The sequence below is a fragment of the Dryobates pubescens genome, chromosome 1 (assembly GCF_014839835.1).
Source record: "Dryobates pubescens isolate bDryPub1 chromosome 1, bDryPub1.pri, whole genome shotgun sequence".
NCBI lineage: Eukaryota > Metazoa > Chordata > Aves > Piciformes > Picidae > Dryobates > Dryobates pubescens.
In genome coordinates this window covers 30,806,588-30,829,396 of record NC_071612.1, presented here as the reverse complement: position 1 = coordinate 30,829,396, position 22,809 = coordinate 30,806,588, and the positions used below count along the sequence as shown (strand labels likewise).

The following is a 22,809-nucleotide window of genomic DNA, read 5'->3' as shown; positions in this document are numbered from 1 at the left end:
TGTAGTTTGCTTGTAAACAGAGCTTCATTTGCTTCCACCCCAAACTGAGCAGCTCTGAGTGATTTTATTGTGGGGGGTAGATCTCCAAATCAGTTTGGGGGATGGTGGGTGGTGGTGTTAATTTCAACCCACCACAGATGGTCTGTACAAAGACAAATCTGAAGGCTGCCTAATGACTACCATATGAACATACACCAAGTTCTGATGACCTCACCTACAATGCTTTGGTTATCTGGAGTCACTCAGCAGAGAAGATGCCAAGAAAACGACTACCGGAAAGCTCGCTTGCGACAAAATCAGGACAGGAATTTCTCGAGCACATCAAGGAAGTCCATGGATGAGCTAAGCCCTTCCAAGTCCAGGAGATTGCTCTTTTTGTCCTGAAAGTGGAATAATTCGTTCTCCTCCTCTCTCAGTTCCTCCTGAAACAGGTTGGTCTCTGAGGTAGGGATGATGACAATGCGGGGGACGGTGGGGCTGACGATGGAGCCCAGCAGGCCGTTAGCTGCGCTCTCCTTAGTTGCCATCTCCGAAGCAGCTGAGTCTCCTCCTCTGCTGACACTGTGGCTGTTCAGACCAAGAGGCAGAGAAGCTGTTCTCAGGGAGCAGGTCACCAGTGTCTCTGGGAAACTGTGCACAGCTGGCTGCTCAAGCACCTTCTCCAAACAGCTGGAGGAGAGTGAAACCTGAAGCAGAGATGTGAACATTAGTGCTGTCATACAGGATATAGAGTCATAGAATTGTCAGGGTTGGAAGGGCCCTCGAGGATCAGCCAGTTCCAACCCCCCTGCCATGGCCAGGGACACCTCACACTATCACAGTATCACAGTATCACAGTAACTAAGGTTGGAAGAGACCCCAAGGATCATCAAGTCCAACCTGTTCCAACAGACCTCACAACTAGATCATAGCACCAAGCGCCACGTCCAATCTCCCCTTGAACACCTCCAGGGACGGCGACTCCACCACCTCCCTGGGCAGCCCATTCCAATGACGAATGACTCGCTCAGTGAAGAACTTATTCCTCACCTCGAGTCTAAACCTCCCCTGACACAACTTGAGACTGTGTCCCCTTGTTCTGGTGCTGGTTGCCTGGGAGAAGAGACCAACCCCCACCTGGCTACAACCACCCTTCAGGTAGTTGTAGAGGGCAATGAGGTCGCCTCTGATCCTTCTCTTCTCCAGGCTAAACAATCCCAGCTCCCTCAGCCTCTCCTCATAGGGCTTGTGCTCAAGGCCTCTCACCAGCCTTGTTGCCCTTCTCTGGACACGTTCAAGTGTCTCGATGTCCTTCCTAAACTGAGGGGCCCAGAACTGGACACAGTACTCAAGGTGTGGCCTAACCAATGCAGAGTACAGGGGCACAATGACCTCCCTGCTCCTGCTGGCCACACTATTCCTAATACAGGCCAGGATGCCATTGGCCTTCTTGGCCACCTGGGCACACTGCTGGCTCATGTTTAGGCGGGTGTCAATCAGCACCCCCAGGTCCCTCTCCGTTTGGCAGCTCTCCAGCCACTCTGACCCCAGCCTGTAGCTCTGCATGGGGTTGCCGTGGCCAAAGTGCAGCACCCGGCACTTAGACTTATTAAATGCCATCCCACTGGACTCTGCCCATCTGTCCAGTCGGTCAAGGTCCCTCTGCAGAGCCTTTCTACCCTCTAACTGACTAACATCTGTTCCCAGCTTGGTGTCATCTGCAAACTTGCTGATGACTGACTCAACCCCCTCATCCAGATCATCAATGAAGATGTTAAAGAGGATGGGGCCCAGCACTGATCCCTGGGGGACGCCACTGGTGACTGGCCGCCAGCCGGATGTGGCACCATTCACCACCACTCTCTGGGCTCGGCCCTCCAGCCAGTTCCTAACCCAGCACAGAGTGTTGTGGTCCAAACCACGAGCTGACAGCTTAGCCAGCAGTTTACTGTGGGGGACGGTGTCAAAGGCCTTGCTGAAGTCCAGATAGACTACATCCACAGGCCTCCCCACATCCACCAGACGGGTCACCTGATCATAGAAGGAGATCAGGTTGGAGAGGCAGGACCTGCCCTTCCTAAATCCATGTAGGCTGGACCTGAGCCCTTGGCCATCCACTACAGCAGGTTGCTCACAGCCACATCCAGCCTGGCTGCAAAAACCTCCAGGCATGAGGCTGCCACCACCTCCTGGGCAACCTGTGCCAGTCTCTCACCACCTTCATGGGGAACAACTTCTTCCTCACATCCAATCTCAATCTCCCCACTTCTAGTTTTGCTCCATTCCCCCCAGTCCTATCACTCCCTGACACCCTCAGAAGTCCCTCCCCAGCTTTCTTGTAGCCCCCTTCAGATACTGAAAGACTACAACAAGGTCTCCTTAACTGATATGGAAACCAATATTTGGTATATTCATTGCTACCAGTCACTGAGCCAAACACTTGAGTTATTGACTACAGAGAGGGACAGTGTCACTGGGGCATCCTCAGCAAGCTTGCTGACAACACCAAGCTGTGTGATGCAGCTGAGAGGCTATGAAGGGAATGGATCCATTCAGAGGGACCTGGACAGGCTGCAGAGCTAAGCCCATGACAACTTCATGAGGTTCAACAAGACCAAGTGCAAGGTACTGCAGCTGGGTCAGGGCAATCCCAGGCACTGAAACAGGCTGGGCAGGGACTGGCTGGAGAGCAGCCCTGAAATAAAGGCCCTGGGGACACTGGTGGATGAGAAGGTCAACAGGAGCCAGCAGTGAGCACTTGCAGCCCAGAAAGCCAAACCAGAACCTGGGCTGCAGCAAGAGAAGTGTGGCCAGCAGGGCCAGGGAGGTGATTCTCCCCCTCTGCTCCACTCTGCTGAGACCACACCTGGAGCACTGTGTCCAGTTCTGGAGCCTCTGTTCCAGGAAGGATCTGGAGATGCTGGTAGGTGTCCAGAGAAGAGCCACAAGGATGAGCAGAGGGCTGGAGCTGCTCTGCTATGGAGACAGACTGAAAGAGTTGGGGACAGACTGAAAAGCTGGGGAGGGACTTTTGAGGGTGTCAGGGAGTGATAGGACTGGGGGGAATGGATCCAAGCTAGAGGAGAGGAGATTCAGATTGGATGTGAGGAAGAAGTTGTTGCCCATGAGGGTAGTGAAAGACTGGCACAGGTTGCCCAGGGAGGTGGTGGCAGCCTCATGCCTGGAGGTTTTTGCAGCCAGGCTGGATGTGGCTGTGAGCAACCTGCTGTAGTGTGAGGTGTCCCTGGCCATGGCAGGGGGGTTGGAACTGGCTGATCTTTGAGGTCCCTTCCAACCCTGACAATTCTCTGATTCTGTGAAATTCAGGTTCTGTTGATATCTACAGCTTGGGAAACATTTTTTTAGATGTTTTTTGAGGTGGTTTTCTTAATGAAAACAAATGAAATAATTGGTTTTTGTTAAATGCAAAGGTTAGGTGACTCCCCACCAATTTCACACTTACATTTCTATAACCAAGCATTTTTGGAAGTGCTATAACTGGAATTCAGTTTTAGACTGAATAGTCATGCTATTAAAACTTAAGAATTGGTGGACAAGAAGTTGTGCATGGGACAGCAATGTGCCCTGGGGGCCAAGAAGGCCAATGGGATCCTGGGGTGCATTCAGAGGAGTGTGTCCAGCAGAACCAGGGAGGTTCTCCTCCCCCTCTGCTCTGCCCTGCTGAGACCTCACCTGGAATACTGCATCCAGTTCTGGGCTCCCCAGTTCAGGAGGGACAGGGATCTGCTGAAGAGAGTCCAAGGGAGGGCTACAAGGATGATTAGGGGACTGGAGCACTGTCTGGGGAGGAGAGACTGAGAGCCCTGCAGCTGTTCAGTCTGGAGAGAAGACTGAGAGGGATCTGATCAATGTCTATCAATATCTGAGGGCTGGGGGTCAAGAGTGAGGGGACAGGCTCTGCTCAGTTACTCCCTGTGATAGGACAAAGGGGCAATGGATATAAACCACAGCACAGGAGGTTCCACCTCAACACCAGGGGGAACTTCTTCCCTGTGAGGGTCCCAGAGCACTGGAACAGGCTGTCCAGAGAGGTTGTGGAGTCTTCTTTCCTGAAGAGTTTCAAGGCCCTATCTGGATGTGTTCCTGTGTGACCTGTGCTGGATTCTCTGGTCCTGCTCTGGCAGGGGGGTTGGACTCAATGATCTCTTTGGGTCCCTTCCAATCCCTGACACTCTGTGAGATATAGGTAGAGATATAGATATAGATATAGATATAGATATAGATATAGATATAGATATAGATATAGATATAGATATAGATATAGATATAGATATAGATATAGATATAGATATAGATATAGATATATGCAGCAGTGTTTCTTTAGGGTTGGTTGGTTGCTGTTTTATTTAAGGGTGCATGGGTGGCCTCAAACACTCTGACCTTTGACAAGTAGATATTTATTCTCCTAGGATGAATAGGGATGCATTGCACGTAGCTAACACACCACACAGAAATCTTTGCTGAAAATACCATGTAAAGTAAATGAGGCTTTGAACACTCAGAGCAAACAAAGTCCATTCACCACTGAAGGCCTCAGCATGAAGGGACTCTGTCAGAAAGTTACTTATCAAGATGATCCAACAGATGTCTTGCAAAGACAGAGTTTGCTGTTTGAGCCTCCTGGTGGGCTAGGCAGTTATGAAATTCCAGAATGCTGAAAGATTTCATTACTGAACATGCAGACCTCCTCAAACTTGTTTTCATCCTTCCTCCCTGAGAGAACAAAAGCTGGTGGTTCTCCAGGAGCTGGATACAGCATCTGGGCTTTGCCACTTACCTACAGTCTTGGACACATTGGGCTACTGATGGAAGGCAACAGTTGGGACATAGGTTTTAGTCCATGTTGCCTGCCACCACACTTGAGGTTACTGCTTTTCCGTCAATAGTATTCATAACAATTGCAGAAAAGGAGCAAGGTTCCTGAGAACTTGATCTTAAGGAGAGACATGAAAGAAGGTAGGGCAGATGTGTGCAGGGTTATCAGAGGGCTGGAGAAGTCCCGAACAGCTTCTTCTTTAACTATGCTGTCTCTAGACAACTAGCTTCAGAGCTGGAAGGGAGCACAGGGCACAGAAGCAGATACTGTGCCTGCCCAAGATGTGAGTGCTTGGTTGCACAGATCAGAGCAAACCCACGAAAGGGTGCCTTGAGCAAATAGTGCATGCTCCTCAGCCCAGCCACACACAGGGGCTTGTAGGCCTACATCTGTCTCAAAGATGCAGCACTGGTATGCGCCGGACCTTCTGCCACCCCTGCAAATCCTCATTTTGGACCTGGTGTTACAGTTATGGCAGAAGCTGACTGACAGGTGACCTACTGCTGCTCTCCTTGGCATTTCCTCAGGACTGAGGCATTCCTCAACAGCATCATGCCAAGCACCAGCAAGGAGCATGATGCATCCACAGAAGGTGCACCGAGTACTCACCGACTCCTCTTTCAGTGAGGGAAAGGTGGCAGCTGCCAGACTCCCCCACCCTTAGGGAGGGATGGGAGTTTCTTTCTCATCTTCCACCTCAACAAAAATAAAACATTTTAATGTACACTGATAAGAAGGAAAAGGGTGGCTTCTGTCACATCAAGCTCTGCTTTGCAGCCCTGGCTACAGAATAAACAGAGACTGTCACAACGTGGGAAGATCCAGAGCTGGGTGTGACCGTTTGACACTGTGCCTTTAAGAAAGGGGCACACTGGCTAAATGTTTGTAAAATATTTTGGTATTCTAAACGAATTTCATTGGTAGGATTGTGGGAGGTGAGATTGTTAGACCCAGCGCAGCTGGAACTTTCTCTCAGTCTTCCTTCCTTCGCTGTCCCTTTCGGGTGGATCTGCTTCTGGGCTTCTTGCCAAGAGATAAGAACTAACTTCTCCCTGTAACAGGCCTGTCCGCTTCTTCCCCTGTCCTGCTAACCATCCTCGTCTCTTCTTCTACCTCTCGGGGGGAGAAGGGAGGTAGGGGGTGAAGGGGGGCTCAGGGGGAAGCCCCCTCTGTGGGGGGTCTGGTTTCTGGTTGAGTTCATTTGCCGTATATTCCTGTATATATTGTAAAATACCTGTATTTGTTGTGTTACATAGAATCTGTTTCCTTGTAAAATATAATCTCTTTTCTCCGACTGGGTTTAGCTGTGGTCTCTTTCTCAGTGGGGGAGGGAAAGCGGAGCCTTTCCTTTCAAACCACCACACTGGGGTAGACAAAGAAGGCAGCTTCATAGAATCACAGAATCAACCAGGTTGGAAAAGACCTCAGAGATCATCAAGTCCAACCTATTACCTATCACCCAACACCTCCTGATAACTAAACCATGGCTCCAAGTGTCACATCCAAGCCTTTTTTGAACACCTCCAGGGATGGTGACTCCACCACCTCCCTGGGCAGCACATCCCAATGGCCAATCTCTCTTGCTGGGAAGAACTTTATCCTCACCTCCAGCCTAAACCTCCCCTGGCACAGCTTGAGACTGTGTCCTCTTGTTCTGGTGCTGGTTGCCTGGGAGAAGAGACCACCTGGCTACAACCTCCCTTCAGGGAGTTGGAGACAGCAAGAAGGTCTCCCCTGAGCCTCCTCTTCTCCAGGCTAAGCAACCCCAGCTCCCTCAGCCTCTCCTCACAGGGCTGTGCTCCAGACCCCTCCCCAGCCTCTTTGCCCTTCTCTGGACACCTTCAAGTGTCTCAATGTCCTTCTTAAATTGAGGAGCCCAGAACTGGACACAGGACTCAAGGTGTGGTCTAACCAGTGCTGAGCACAGGGCAGAATGACTTCCCTGCTCCTGCTGGCCACATTGTTCCTGATGCAGGCCAGGATGCCATTGGCCTTCATGGCCACCTGGGCACACTGTTGGCTCATGTTCAGCCTACTATCCACCAGTACCCCTAGGTCCCTTTCTGCCTGGCTGCTCTCCAGACACTCTGACCCCAGCCTGTAGCTCTGCATGGGGTTGTTGTGGCCAAAGTGCATCACCTGGCACTTGGACTTGTTGAATGCCATCCTGTTGGACTCTGCCCATCTGTCCAGCCTGGCAAGGCCCCTCTGCAGAGCTCTCCTATCCTCTAACAGATCAACTCCTGCTCCCAAGTTGGTGTCATCTGCAGACTTACTGATGATGGACTCAATGCCCTCATCCAGATCATCAACAAAGATACTGAACAGGATGGGGCCCAGCACTTCTCACATTTGATGCTACTGACTGTTTGCATACTGCTATAGAGTTACGAGTTGATGCTGGCTTCCCAAAAATGGGCAACATGTCACAGTGAAAAAAACAAGTATTATTGACATGTTCTTGACAGTCTCATTAATAGCAACAAAAGAAATAACAACAAAGATGAAGATCACATTGGAATGAAGCCTACAGAGGAAACAGGCATAAAGGCTATCCAGGTTGCCCAGGGAGGTGGTGGAAGCCTCATCCCTGGAGGTTTTTAAGGCCAGGCTGGATGTAGCTGTGAGCAACCTGCTGTGGTGTGAGGTGTCCCTGCCCATGGCCGGGGGGTTGGAACTGGCTGAGGTCCCTTCCAACCCTGACAATTCTGTGATTCTATTCAGGAACTGATGTACAAGATTAACATGGAAATGGAAAGTCCCTAGCAGGGACTTTTTGTTCCCTTACCTTTTCTGCTGTTGCTGCATCACAGCTGCAGGTCTTTGGGAGCAGGTCTTTCTTCTCCTGTCTCAAACTCGTTGAGAAAGAGTGGCTTCGGCGAGGCTGCAGTCTCCTATGAGCTGGCTCCACAGGATCAAGCTCTACATCACTCCATGTCTAGTCACAGATGATGAAGCGTTTCAGCCAGTTGCAGCCTCTCTCAAACACTCAAACACTCAAAGTTCTCTGGCAGAAGCCATGCACAGCCACAGAAAACAAAAGCTGCTCTAACACAGGACTCACAGTCAAAAATTTCCTGGGGTGAAGCTTGAATGTTAAGCACAGAATTGTCAGGGTTGGAAGAGACCTCAAGGATCATCCAGTTCCAACCCCAACTACCATGGGCAGAGGCACTTTCCACCAGATCAGTGGATGGATCACTTTCCACTAGATCAGGGAATGGATTGAAGCTAGAGGAGGGCAGATTCAGATTGGATGTTAGGAAGCATTTTTTCACTAGGAGGGTGGTGAGAGACTGGCAGAGGTTGCCTAGGGAGCTGGTGGGAGCCTCATCCCTGGAGGTTTTTGCAGTCAGGCTGGATGTGGCTGTGAGCAACCTGCTGTAGTGTGAGGTGTCCCTGCCCTGCTGATCATTGAGGTCCTTTCCAAGCCTGACCATTCTGTGAAAACATTTCTCTGTCACTACACATTGTCCACAACCAGCAAACAAAGCACAAGTGTAAGCAAACAAGCAGACCCACGATCTCAAGGGGGATCCAGGTGTGTGTAGGTGCTTTGTTGGCTCAAAGAGCCAAGCAACCCCAAACAAAATATACTCTCGCTTTAGTGCTAGGCTATGGCTACAGTGTGTTTACTAACCTCATACTGCAAGGACAACCTGGGGGTTTTGCAGCTGATGAAATCATCACAGCTGATAATGTCATGCACCATTGTGTAACCAGTGACCTGTGAATGGAATTGAATCAGCAGGGCAGATTATCTCATTTCCACTTACAGTGGAGCAGAAATAGTTATCTGAAAGGATCTGGAGGTGCTGGAAGGTGTCCAGAGAAGGGCCACCGGGATGAGCAGAGGGCTGGAGCTGCTCTGCTATGGACACAGACTGAGGGAGTTGGGGTTGTGCAGTCTGGAGAAAAGAAAGGTCTGGGGGGACTTTCTTGTGGCCTTCCAGTATCTGAAGGGGGCTCCAAGAAAGCTGGGGAGGGACTTTTGAGGATGTCAGGGAGTGATAGGACTGGGGGGATGGAGCAAAACTAGAAATGGGTAGATTGAGATTGGATGTTAGGAAGAAGTTGTTCCCCATGAGGGTGGTGAGAGACTGGCACAGGTTGCCCAGGGAGGTGGTGGCAGCCTCATGCCTGGAGGTTTTTGCAGCCAGGCTGGATGTGGCTGTGAACAACCTGCTGTAGTGTGAGGTGTCCCTGCCCATGGCAGGGGGGTTGGAACTGGCTGAGCCTTGAGGTGCCTTCCAACCCTGACAATTCTGTGATTCTATGATTCTGTATGGAGACTGCCTGGCAATGGCTCTATTCATTTTATGTTAAAGACTTAACTTGAACATCCATGGTCCCAGTAAGCATGTGAACAGCCTACATGCTGCTCTCAATGCCCTCAGCCAGGTTGTTGATAAAGATATTGAACAGAACTGGACCCACTACTGATCCCTGAGGAACACCACTGGCTACAGGTTGACTCTGTGCCACTGATGACAACTCTCTGTACTCTGTTGTGGAGCCAGTTTGTAATCCACCTTATGGACCAACCCTCTGTGCCACATGTCCTGAGCTTTTCTATGAGGATGTTATAGAAGACAGTATGGGGGAGTTGCACAAACAATTAGCCTCACTTTCCTTCATGGAAACAAGAAAAGACTTACAGCTTCTCCAGCAGAAACTGATGAAATGCCAGTGCTCTTAGTTCTGCCAGCAAGGGACTGATGGCTGGAGAGAGAGGTCCTGAATGATGACTCATTGATAGAGCCTCGCAGGAGGTCATTCTTTGAGACTCGTATTAAGCACCTCAAGCAGGGCACAGCATTGTGGATGGTTCTCCTGAAGGACAATGGGGGAGGGAAATGGGAGAGGAAAGAAACAAAAAGACACATTAGTGATGTGGCTTTTGTGACCGTTTGAGGCTGTGCCTTTAAGAGAGAGACAGTGTTGGGAACACTCTGGCTGAATGTTTAGGTACCAGAATGAAAACACTCTGATATTCTAAACGAATTTCATTGGTGGATGGGCAGAATGCAACTTTAAGTTGTAGGGCAGTTGGAATTTTTCAGAGTTTCAGTCTGTCCTGCAGTTTTCAGTCTGTTCTGCAGTTTCAGCCTGTTCTGCTGTGCCAGCCTGATCTGCTTCTCTACCTGCCTGCCTGCTTCTCAGCAAAGTAGCCGGAGCTGACCTTGAGATAAGCAAACTAATTCCTGCATGTGCTTTTGAAGCCTAGCAACATCTCTTTTCCTTACTAACTGCCTTTCTTTCTCTCTCTAACCCCTTTTTGGGAAAAAAGGGAGGTAGGGGGGAAGAGAAGGGGTTACAGGGAGGGAAACCCTCCTCGAGGAGGGAATTTTGTTGTGTTATTTTTCTTTGCTGTATATTTCTGTATATATTTTGTAAATACTGTATAAATTGTGTTATATATAACCTGCATTCCATATATATGCTTGTAAATATAGCTTGCTTCTCCGACTTAGTTAGCTGTGGTTTCTTTTCCTGTGGGGGAGGGAGAGCTAGGCCCTCTCTCAACCTACCACAGCTTTGAAAAATTATGTGGCAACATGACCTCAGCATGACTTCTGTTTTGATTAGGACTCTTCAAACTACCTGGAAACGGTGTGGTATGCCTAGTGGAAACTCCTAAATAGCAAAGTGGGGCACTGACTGAGCAGTGACTGGCTGAGAGCAGCCCTGAGGAGAGAGACTTGGGGGTGCTGGGGGAGGAGAAGCTCAACAGGAGCTCTCAGTGTGACTTGCAGCCCGGAATGCCAATCAGATCCTGGGCTGCATCAAGAGAAGTGTGGCCAGCAAGGGAGGTGATTCTCCCCCTCTACTCAGCTCTGCTGAGACCACACCTGGAGTACTGCCTCCAGTTCTGGAGCCCCTATTACAAGAGGGATCTGGAGGTGCTGGAAGGTGTCCAGAGAAGGGCCATGAGGATGAGCAGAGGGCTGGAGCTGCTCTGCTATGAGGACAGACTGAAGGAGTTGGGGCTGTTCAGTCTGGAGAAGAGAAGGCTCTGAGGTGACCTAATTGCGGCCTTCCAGTATCTGAAGGGGGCTACAAGAAGGCTGGGGAGGGACTCCTCAGGCTCTCAGGTAGTGATAGGACTAGAGGGAATGGAATGAAGCTGGAGGTGGGGAGATTCAGGCTGGAGGTGAGGAGGAAGTTCTTCCCCATGAGAGTGGTGAAGCCCTGGAATGGGTTGTCCAGGGAGGTGGTTGAGGCCCCATCCCTGGAGGTGTTTAAGGCCAGGCTGGATGAGGCTCTGGCCAGCCTGATCTAGTGTGGGGTGTCCCTGCCCATGGCAGGGGGGTTGGAACTAGCTGATCCTTGTGGTCCCTTCCAACCCTGACTGATACTATGATACTGATACTATGAAACTGTGATACTGATACTATGAAAGTGGCTTCTGGGCCTTGCAATGAGCCTAGAAGAGCTGGGTGGGTAAGTAGGATATTGAAGCTCATGACTTAATTGAACCAGAAAGGTTTCAGGTTGGCTGGTACAGATGCCTTCACTGTGCAAAGGCACAGGATGAGCATTAAAAAGGAAGGAGAAGAGGTCCACAAGACTCAGATTTTGTTATTCATTTGTGCTGTAGGATCTCAGGGGACAGAGCACAGAAAAGAAAGATGATCTAGACCCCAAGGAACTTAAAACCTGCCTTATTCATTAAATAATAATCTTCATCATAGCTCTGTGGGTCTATTCCTCCTGGCTCTATGTGGAGCAGAAGAACCCCAAAGCTTTCCCTGCCAGCTTTATATTCCCAGCTGAGAAGCTGAACCACTTCTCTCAGACATAGACATCAGTCTGCCACAGTCTTCCTGAGGATGGGAACTACTCAAGTTGCCTTCTCTCCAGAGAAGGAGACTCCACAACCTCTCTGGACAGCCTCCTCCAGAGCTCTGGCACTCTCACTCTAAAGACGTTTCTCCTCATGTTGAGCTGAAACCTTCTCTGGTCAAGCTTGTACCTGTTGTTCCCTGTCTTATTTCTGCACACCACCCAAAAGAGCTTGGCCCCCTCCACTTGACCCCCAGCCTTCAGCTATTGATAGACATTGATCAGATCCCTCTCAGCCTTCTCTTCTCCAGACTGAACAGCCCCAGGGCTCTCAGTCTCTCTCCGCAGGGGAGATGCTCAAGTCCCCTAAGCATACTCCTGGCTCTCCCTTGGACTCTCTCCAGCAGGTCTCTGTCTCTCTTGAACTGGGGAGCCCAGAACTGGACACAGGATTGCAGCTGTGGTCTGAGCAGGGCAGAGTGGAAAGGGAGAAGAATTTCTCCAGCCCTGCTGGCCACACAGAGTAAAAACTTTCTTCCTTCATGAGGCAGCATTTCATGAATTAAAACCTCACCTACATTGCCTTACACCCCTACATTTGTTACTTCCAGTGATACTTATCAGGGAGATGAGGTTTTTTGCTGCTTTATACTGGTGGGGAGTGAGAGAGCAAGGACTATATCTAGACACTGAAACAGGCTGCCCAGGGAGGTGGTGGCAGTCTCATGCCTGGAGGTTTTTGCAGCCAGGCTGGATGTGGCTGTGAACAACCTGCTGTAGTGTGACGTGTCCCTGCCCATGAGCAGGGGGGTTGGGACTGGCTGATCCTTGAGGTCCCTTCCAACCCTGACAGTTCTGTGATTCTAAGATGGAGTCAGCTCCAAGGGCATCAGCTCCAACAGCAGGTATTTCCATCAAAGTACAGATGCTCTCACCACTCCTGGGTGTATTTCCAGCAGCCTTCTGAAAACCTCTGCCTGTTCTGAGAGCTATAATCGTCACACATCAAACTCTCCAAACAGGGAGCTCCGTTTCCATCTCCTAAACCCTAATTTTCAGGACATCTAAACTGGTAGCTTGTCCACTCCTGGGGTGAGACAAAGCTCCTCGCGGTGGCAAACTCTGCCCCCTAGTGGCACTTAGGCATCCAGCACCTTAGACATCTAGACTCTTACCCAGGTCTTCTCTCACCCTTTGATGCAGCAGCCCTTTGGGGTAGATAAGCTTCGAAAGACTTGCAGAATAATCTATTGAGAAGCTCCCCTTGAGCCGGCAGAGCCCTCATGCAGCCCAGAAGGCCAACTGTATGCAGCAGGAGGAGTGTGGCCAGCAGGGCAAGAGAAAGGATTCTCCCCCTTACTCTGCTCTGCTGAGACCCCACCTCCAATACTGCATCCGGTTCTGGTGTCCCCACTTTAAGAGGGACGTAGATCTGCTGGAACAAGTCCAGAGGAAGGCCACAAAGATGATCCAGGGGCTGGAACACCTCTGCTCTGAGGACAGGCTGAGGGAACTGGGATTGTTGAGCCTGGAGAAGACTCTAGGAGGATACCTTCCAACACCTGAAGGGAACCTACAGGAAGGCTGCAGAGGGACTTACAAGGACAAGGGGAATGGATTAAATTGAAGGAGAATAGGTTTAGATTGGATCTTAGGAAGAAATTCTACACTAGGAGGGTGGTAAAACTCTGGAATTGATTGTCCAGAGAGGCTGTGGCTGCCCCTTCCCTGGAGCTGTTGAAGGCCAGGTTGGATGGGGCCTTGAGTAAGCTGGGCTAGTGGAGAGGTGTCCCTGGCCATGGCAGGGAGGTTGGATTGGATGACCTCTAAGGTCTCTTCTAGCCTAAGCCATTCTCTGATTCTATGATATGCTGAAGTTCTGCTACAAGTATTTCCCCTTCTGTACAATGAAGTGCTGTTCACTGCAAGTGCTTTGAAAACACATTGCATACAGCCATGGCAGAAAATGGCAAGCTCCAAGTTTTATCTGTCTTGTGAAGTACAGCTTCTTCTGAGTATATCACTGTGAGTTGTAGAGACAAAACCCAAAAATATTTAGGAGCCCACATAATGCTGGGGATAGAGCTGAGAACACAATGGAGCTGAGGAATTCACACTGACACTATCACAGAATGTTAGGGGTTGGAAGGGACCTCCAAAGCTCATCCAGTCCAACCCCCCTGCCAGAGCAGGAGCACACAGAGATCACACAGGAACACATCCAGGTGGGGTTGGAATATCTCCAGAGGGGGAGACTCCACAACCCCCCTGGGCAGCCTGCTCCAGGGCTCTGTCACCCTCACAGGGAAACAGTTTCTCCTTCCCCTTTCCATGGAACTTCCTCTGCCTCATCTTCCACCCCTGCCCTTGTGCTGGCATTGGGCATCACCCAGCAGAGCCTGGCTCCAGCCTCTGGGCACTCACCCTGCACAGCTTTATCAACAGCAGTGAGGTCATCCTCAGGCTCCTCCTCTCCAAGATGCAGAGCCCTCAGCTCCCTCAGCCTCTCCTCATAAGGAAGATGTTCCACTCCTCATCATTTTTGTGGCTCTGCGCTGGACTCCCTCAAGCAGTTCCCTGAGGACCTTCTTGAGTTGAGGGGCCCAGAACTGGACTCAATACTCCAGATGAGGTCTCAGCAGGGCACAGTAGTTTATAGTAAATTATTTTAGAAATGTCTGGCTTTTTTTTTTTTGAAGGCAAGCACTTCTTGACCAAAGTTAGCAAGCCTGGGAGTGAAAAAAAGAAGCATTTTCAGCAGAACTGGAAAACTTCCTTACTTGCAGGGAGCTCTGTCCAGATTCCCAGCTTCCTACAGCTCTCACCTCACACAGAGCTTCCCTGAACATGCTCTTTGCTTCTTACAGAGCTGCTCCCAAGGGCCAGCAACTTTTGTTACATTAAGTCCTGAAGCTGGTGTGATGAGAACAACTTAGGCATTTCAGGAAATCAACCTCTGAACAAATTGGGTGCTCCTGTGAGCTCTCTGAGCCTCCCTCTTGGCGCCTGTTATGCGGAGAGTGGTCTTCAGCAGCTGTCCTTGATGTGGCAAAAGAGGCCCCTGAGCATCACCTCCTCCTCTGGGGTGTTGAGCAGGCTTGTGAGGGCCAAGAACGAGGACTCTTCTGCAGTATTGGCCACCACTGAGGCCACAGCTGGAGCTTTCACGTGCACTCTGGTCTGTCCTGCACCTGTACACAGTGCAGCAGCTGAACACCCAAGTCCAGAGAAGGGCAACAAGGCTGGGGAGAGGCCTTGAGCACAGCCCTGTGAGGAGAGGCTGAGGGAGCTGGGGTTGCTTAGCCTGGAGAAGAGGAGGCTCAGGGGTGACCTCATTGCTCTCTACAACTCCTTGAAAGGTGGTTGTAGCCAGGAAGGGGTTGGTCTCTTCTCTCTAGCAACCAGCACCAGAACAAGAAGACACAGTCTCAAGCTGTGCCAGGGGACGTTTAGGCTGGAAGTGAGGAGAAAGTTCTTCACCGAGAGAGTCATTCGTCATTGGAATGTGCTGCCCAGGGAGGTGGTGGAGTCCCCATCCCTGGAGGTGTTCAAGAGGGGATTGAATGTGGCACTTGGAGCCATGGTCTAGTCATGAGGTCTGTGGAGTCAGGTTGGACTCGATGATCTTTGAGCCTTAGTGATACTGATCTTCCAACCTTAGTGATACTGTGATACTGTGATCCCGTCAGGGGGTGGCCAAGGAGGGGGCAGGATGAGGCTGAGGGAATGAGGGTATTTAATTGATTGTAAACCACCTCCCCCTCCCTCCCCATGTGCAGGAGCAGTTCTAGACATACCTACATGTGTACTGTACCTGTATCTTGGGTGAATGATGGCATATATGATGGGGTTGTAGATGGCAGAGGCTTTGGCAATAACTGCTGGCACAGATTTGGAATATGGCGTTAGGGTGCTGCCTTGACTAAAACAAAGCAAAAACATTACACACAGCTATGCCATGGGTTACTGGGGTCCTGCTGTGACCTCTTGAGAAGAAACATTCTTGCAACCCAGTCATTCATTCACTCACTCACTCGTTCATTCCTTCTTTGCTCAGATGAAAGGCTTGCATTTGCCAGAGAGCACATTCATTTGGAGAAGATGAAAGCCACGCAGGTCATTGGTTAGCTGTTTGAGGATGACCATCAACACAAATAATCACAGAAATACTCAGGTTGGAAAAGCTCCTCAGGATCACCAAGTCCAACCTAGAAACCTACTCTACAAGAAACCTACTCTAAACCAGAGCCCCAAGCACCACATCCAAATCACCCTGAAACACAGCCAGGCTTGGGGACTCCACCACCTCCCTGCCCAGCACATTCCAATGCCTGACCACTGTGGCTGGGAAAAAATTCTTCCTGATGTCCAGTCTAAACCTACCCAGTCACAGCTTGAGGCCATTCCCTCTTCTTCTGTCACTAATTACCTGTGAGAAGAGACCAGCACCAACCTCTCCACAAGGTCCTTTTAGGTAGTTGTAGAGAGCAATGAGGCTTCCCCTCAGCCTCCTCTGTTTCACACTAACCATCCCCAGCTCCTTCAGTTGCTCTTCATCAGATTTATTCACCAGGCCCTTCACAGCTTCCTTGCCCTCCTCTGCCCTGGCTCCAGCACCTCCACATCTCTCTTGTGCTGAGGTGCCCAGAACTGGACACAGCACTCCAGGGGTGGCTTGAGCATAGCTGAGTGCCAGGGGACAATCCCCTCCCTGCTGCTGCTGGCCACAGCATTGCTGATCCCAGCCAGGATGCCTTTGGCTTTCTTGGCCACCTGGGCACACTGCTGGTTCCTCTTCAGCTGCTTGTCCATGAGCACCCCCAGGTCCCTTTCTGCCAGCAGCTTTCCAGCCACACTGCCCCAAGCCTGTGGCATTGCTTGGGGTAGCTGTGCCCCAAGTGCAGGCCCTGGCATTTGGCCTTGTTGAAGCTCCTCTTGGTAACGTTGGCCATGGATCCAATCTATCCAAGTCCCTCTGTAGAGCCTCCCTACCCTGGTGCAGATCAACACTGCCACCCAACTTGGTGTCATCTGCAAACTCACTGCTGACGCACTATATGTCACCTTCCCTGCTTGTACACTGGACAAGAAAAGCCCAAACCCCCACCAAAACCACCACCACCGTGATCATCTGGGAGAAGGGAATGGCAATAAAAGAGAAAACAGCATCAAACCTAAAAGTCCTTCAGTGGCAATACAGAATCACAGAATCAGCCAGGTTGGAAAAGACCTTTGAGATCATCAAGTCCAACCTATCACCCAACACCATCTGATCAACTAAACCATGGCACCAAGTGTCTCTTCCAGACTTTTTAGACACTTCCAGGGATGGTGACTCCACCACCTCCCTGGGCAGCACATTTCAATGGCCAGTCTCTCTTTTGTGCTACCCAATGACTCAGCTGCAAACACTACAGAAGGAAAAGTGGACTGGAAAAGGTTTGAAACTAATATTTTCTCCTTGACGTGAAGCTCCCACAGGCAGCCATGTGTGACCAATGTCAGCAAAGGATAGCCAGAATCAATATACCATAGAATCAACAAGTGTTTCGGGGTGGAAGAGACCTTGAAAGGTCATGGACTTCAACCTCTCTGCCATGGGCAGAGGAAGGGCTTAGGGAGCTGGGGTTGTTCAGTCTGGAGAAAAGGAGGCTGAGGGGAGACTCCATCACTCTCTACAGCTACTTGAAGGGAGGTTGGAGTGAGGAAGGGGCAGCCTCTTCTACTTGGTGGCAAGAAATGGGACCAGAGGAAATGGTTTCAAGCTGCAGCAGGGGAGGTTCAGGCTGGATGCTAGGAAATATTTCTTCCCAGAGAGAGATCTCAGCCATTGGAATGTTCTGCCCAGGGCAGTGCTGGAGTCAGCATCCCTGGAGGTGTTGAAGCAGTGTGTGGAGCTGGTGCTTAAGGACATGGTTTAGTGTTAAGCCTGCAGTGCTGGGTGGAAGGTTGGACTGGATGAGCCTGGAGGTCTCTTCCAACTGGATGTGTTCTGTGATTCTGTGATCTTTCACTAGGGGTGAGGTTGTTCAAAGCCCTGTTCAACCTGAACTTGAAGTCAAGAACATGCAATGACAAGAAAACACATCCCTTTGGAGTGGAAAATGGTTGAAGGAACACAGGAGCTCAGAGGACATTATCAGGGAATATAACGTCTCCTCTGGCCTCTGTCAGAGGCAGCATTGTATGCTGGAAGCCTCTCGAGAGAAGAGGTTTTAGGAGGAAAAAAGGCAACTCCTCCAATTCACACCCACAAAGCATCATGGGGGAGTGGAGAAAAAATGAAAGTGTACCAAAAATGCAGAGAAAAAGTCAGAAAGGTTTTAAAATAAAGAAACAAATAGCCTCTTTGGTGGCTTCATCCCTGTGGTCGTTTGAGGCTGTGCCTTTAAGAACAAACACTGCTGGAACACACTGGCTAATGTTTTTGGTACTAGAACCAAAACATTCTGATATTCTAAACGAATTTCATTGGTTGATAAACAAAAATTCAGCTTTAGATTGTGAAGCGGTTGGAAAATTTTTTTTCCTCAGTTCAGTTCGGTTTGGGAGTTGGGGGAGTTGGGTGTTTCAGCCTGTTCTCCCTGCCTGCTTCTTCTGCGAACTGCTGGACTTGGCCTTCAGATAAGCAAACACTAATCCTGCATGGGCTTTTGAAGCTTGCTAACAACTCTTTTCCTTAGTAACTTGCCTTTCTCTCTCTCTAACCCCTTTTTGGGGAAAAAGGGAGGTAAGGGGGGGAGAGAGGGGGTTCCAAAGAGGGGATCCCTCCCTGAGGGAGGGATTTTTGTTGTGTTATTTGTCTTTGCTGTGTATTTCTGTGTATATATTGTAAATACCTGTATATACTGTGTTATATATAACCTGCTTTCCATATATGCTTGTAAATATATAGCTTTTGCTCTTCGACTGAGTTAGCTGTGGTTTCTTATTCTGTGGAGGAGGGAGAGCTAAGCCCTCTCTCAACCTACCACATTTATTGGCTGCCCAACTCGGGGCTTGCTGACAAATTAGTTTGATTTATTGCTTGCTTAAGTCGAACGAGCAAACATGAAGGTGTTTTGGCTTTTTGAGCGTCTGTTCTTCTCGGTCTTTGGTGTATTGATCTACAAGTATTGCCTGGGTATGATTATCGATAAGATAGGTAAATATATAATGCAAAAATTATATTTGTGGTTTAAGTACAAGATTCGGCTTCTGTATGATCAGTACCTGGAATTCTTTTATGTTAAAAAGTGCAGGAATGTTACATCTAGCACACTCCCTATTGAGATAAAAGAGTTTAAGATTCCGCTCGGTGAAAGGGTAATTTTAAGTGATGGCTGGGATCCAAAGCTGATTTTCTTGATGTGTGTAGTCCTGCTGCTGGTGATAAGTAATGTGTATTTGCTAGTGACACTGTACCGGGAGAGAAAAGTTTATAAGGCATGTTTTGTTATTAGACGGAGGACAAAGAGACGAAAACGCCACCCTGGCTCTGTTTCAGGAACATCCAGTGAGGATGATAATGGAGAATCTGTGTCAGTTAAAGATAAAGCTAAAAAGTCAATCGGCAAGGCAGCTCTGAATAGCAATGGTGATGATTCTGGCAAGCAGCCAGGGGCTACAGTAGCCCCAAACATGGCGGCTCCTGTGTCCCAGGCAGCCACCATTAACGAGGCAAAGTCATTTCCTCCTTCTTCCATGGCAGGAGCGGAAGCGTCCTCCAAAGCAACTAATCTGTCTCAAAGCTTATCAGCTTCTGATAATAAGGCAGCTGGAAACCCAAACACAGCTCCAGTAAAGCAAGTAGCAGTTTTAACAACAAGGAAGGGTAAGACTAAAGCTGATTCAGGAGCTGACGGGGATGCACAGCAGGGTTCTTCTGCTGGGGAGGAAGAAAAAATTTGTCTTAAAAATATAGCTGAGTTATTGAGATCATCAGAGGATCGAGATGCATCTCTTGGTAGGACAGCAGCTAGTGGTGGTGCTTCTCAGCTTAAAGGGATCTTTGAGAGGTTGTTGGGACCACAAGTTGAGGAACAGGAGGCAGAGGAGCAAGAACAAGATGACATAACCGACTGCTCTTCACCCCGGGAGGAGCTTAGAAATGTAAGAAAAGACTATCTCAGAGCAGATAAGGAGCCAGTTCTCGCTTGGCTTGGTAGATGCTATGATACAGGTGCTCCAGCTCTAATGGTTGGAGACAAGTCAGCAGCCCAGCTAGGAACTCTCTCAAAGGATAATGGAATAGATAGACATCTAGGCAAGGCTCTCGGTAAGGTTAATCTGTGGATACGCCTTCTGATGGCGGTTCTCATGAGATACCCTTCCCGAGATGATCTTCCATGGAATCCTAAGCCCTGGACTACCATAGATGAGGGAATCAAGCGTCTGAGAGAATTTGCTGTTAGAGAGGTACTCTATGGTGAACATGAATCTCTGAATCCTGATGATGTTCCTGTAGGAAATGGTCTTACTAAAAAGCTCATCAAGCTTGCTCCTTCTAATTATGCAAACATTCTGGCAAGCAGAATTGTAGCAAGAAATTATGGTGGAGCTCCTCTTACGGTTGGCCAATTCACTGATCAATTGAGACAATTGGATGATAGCATGACACGTGTTTCTTTGGTTTCAGCCATTGAAACTCTGTCTGGAAAACTGGAGAATTGCATGAAAGAGCTGAAGGATGAATTTAAAAACACCATCTCCCAATTGGCACAAAGAGATGATTCCAATTCTTCCTCCAGGTGGGTACAGGTTTCATCTGTGAGGAATAGACATCCTCCAAGGAGGTCATTCCAAAACAGATCAAACCAAAACAGACCACCAAGGCAGTCACGTAGGACTATTTGGATTACCCTGCGTGATCAGTTTGGTGAGAACATGAACAGGTGGGATGGTCAACCAACTTCTAATCTTTTCAGGAGACTGAGAGAACTGCAAAGTGGCAGAACCCGAGGTAGCAATACCAGAAGGGTAGCTGTTACTTCTACAGTTCCCCAGGACAACTCTAGTAGCTCCAACAGTGGCTCCAGTTCTAACACTGCACAGTGTGCTCGTTGCACCTGTGGACATGTTCCCCATAACTAGGGGTGCCCTGCCTCCCGCCAGGGGGAGGAGAGGGGTAATACAGATAACAGAATCTATTGGGATGTGTACATCCAGTGGCCTGGCACTTCACACTTTCAGAAGTACAGGGCCTTGGTTGACACAGGAGCTCAGTGCACCATATTGCCATCAAATTATCAGGGATCAGAGTCCATAACTATTCTGGGAGTCACTGGTGGATCTCAAGAGTTAAGTAAAGTGGAGGTTAATATAAGCTTAACTGGTAAACAATGGAAAAAGCATACAGTTGTGACCGGACCTGATGCACCTTGTATTTTGGGAATTGATTTTCTGAGAGAAGGGCGTTTCAAAGACCCTAAAGGTTACAAATGGGCTTTTGGAGTAGCTTCTGTAGAAATTGATGGACAAAAACTGAAGCTGTCTGCTAGACCTGAGCTTTCTGATGAATCTGCAGTTGTGGGACAACACAAGATTCAGGACATTAAGTTGCCGGTTGCTTCTCGGACTGTGCATCACAGACAATACAGAACCAACCGTGACTCTTTGTTGCCCATTCAGAATCTGATTCGTCAGTTGGAGAGTCAGCAAGTCATCAGCAAAACTCATTCACCTTTCAACAGTCCAGTGTGGCCTGTGCGAAAGCCGAATGGAGACTGGCGTCTGACAGTGGACTACCGAGCCCTGAATGAAGTAACTCCGCCTATGAGTGCAGCAGTACCAGACATGATGGAACTCCAGTATGAGCTGGAATCCAAAGAGGCCAAATGGTATGCTACCATAGACATTGCTAATGCCTTCTTCTCTATTCCCATAGCAGAGGAATGCAGGCCTCAGTTTGCTTTCACCTGGAGAGGAATCCAGTACACTTTCAACAGACTGCCAATGGGCTGGATCCACAGCTCCAGCATCTGTCATGCAGTAATCCATGATGCTCTGGAGGAAGGTGGTGCTCCAGAACACATCCAGTTCATCGATGATATCATCGTCTGGGGTAAAACTGCTGAGGAAGTCTTCGAGAAAGGTAACAAAATCATGGACATTCTCCTGAATGCAGGTTTTGCCATCAAGAGAGACAAAGTGAAAGGTCCTACCACAGAGATCCAGTTTCTGGGAGTGCAGTGGCAGGATGGACGCCGACACATTCCAGTGGATGTGGTAAATAGAGTCTCTACCATGGCAAATCCCACGAACAAGCAAGAAACTCTACGTTTCTTGGGGATAGTGGGATTTTGGAGACTACACATTCCTGGATACAGTCAGATTGTGAAACCTCTGTATGATGTGACTCGAAAGAGGAACAGTTTCCACTGGGGACCTGAACAACAAGCAGCCTTTGACCAGATAAAGCAAGAAGTAGTCCAAGCCGTGGGTCTGGGACCTGTGCGAGATGGTCCAGACATTAAGAACATTTTGTACACGGCTGCAGGTGACAATGGTCCAACCTGGTGCTTGTGGCAAAAAGCTCCAGGTGAGACACGTGGACGACCTCTTGGTTTCTGGAGTCGAGGTTACAGAGGTTCAGAGGCTAATTACACTCCAACAGAGAAAGAGATTCTAGCTGCCTATGAAGGAGTGAAAGCAGCTTCTGAAGTAATTGGAACTGAGTCACAACTTCTCTTAGCTCCCAGATTGCCAGTTTTGAATTGGATGTTCAAAGGCAAAGGTTCCACACCACATCATGCCACAGATTCCACCTGGTCTAAGTGGATGGCCCTGATAACACAGAGAGCTCGAATGGGAAATCTTGAAAGACCTGGTCTGATGGAGGTGATCTCAAGTTGGCCTGAAGATACCAACTGTGCTAAACCTCCAGAGGAGAGAGTAACTCGTGCTGAGGAAGCTCCTCCTTACAATGACCTTTCAGATGATGAGAAGAAATATGCTTTGTTCACAGACGGTTCCTGTCGTCTCGTCGGGAACAAGCGAAGGTGGAAGTCTGCAGTGTGGAGTCCAACACGCCGAGTTGCAGAGGCGAAGGATGGAGAAGGAGAATCCAGTCAGTTTGCAGAGGTAAAAGCTGTCCAGCTAGCTCTCGACGTAGCTGAACGTGAGAGATGGCCAAAGCTTTATCTCTACACCGACTCATGGATGGTAGCCAATGCTCTATGGGGTTGGCTAAAGAACTGGAAGAAGAATGGCTGGCAGAGGAAAGGAAA

The 22,809-nt window shown here is 49.3% G+C and overlaps 1 protein-coding gene across 1 annotated transcript in view; it reads right to left on the bottom strand.

The window, feature by feature from the left end:
- Window positions 1-296: 296 nt before the first annotated feature.
- The window catches only part of LOC104299134 (melanopsin), a 34,376-nt gene continuing 11,863 nt past the window's right edge, over window positions 297-22,809 (bottom strand). Inside the window, exons 6-10 of the mRNA XM_054163326.1 lie at window positions 15,417-15,524; window positions 9,475-9,649; window positions 8,457-8,543; window positions 7,605-7,754; window positions 297-686 (exon numbers count right to left, since the gene is read on the bottom strand). Coding sequence (XP_054019301.1) covers window positions 297-686; window positions 7,605-7,754; window positions 8,457-8,543; window positions 9,475-9,649; window positions 15,417-15,524 — 910 coding nt within the window. The remainder of the gene's footprint in view (window positions 687-7,604; window positions 7,755-8,456; window positions 8,544-9,474; window positions 9,650-15,416; window positions 15,525-22,809) is intronic.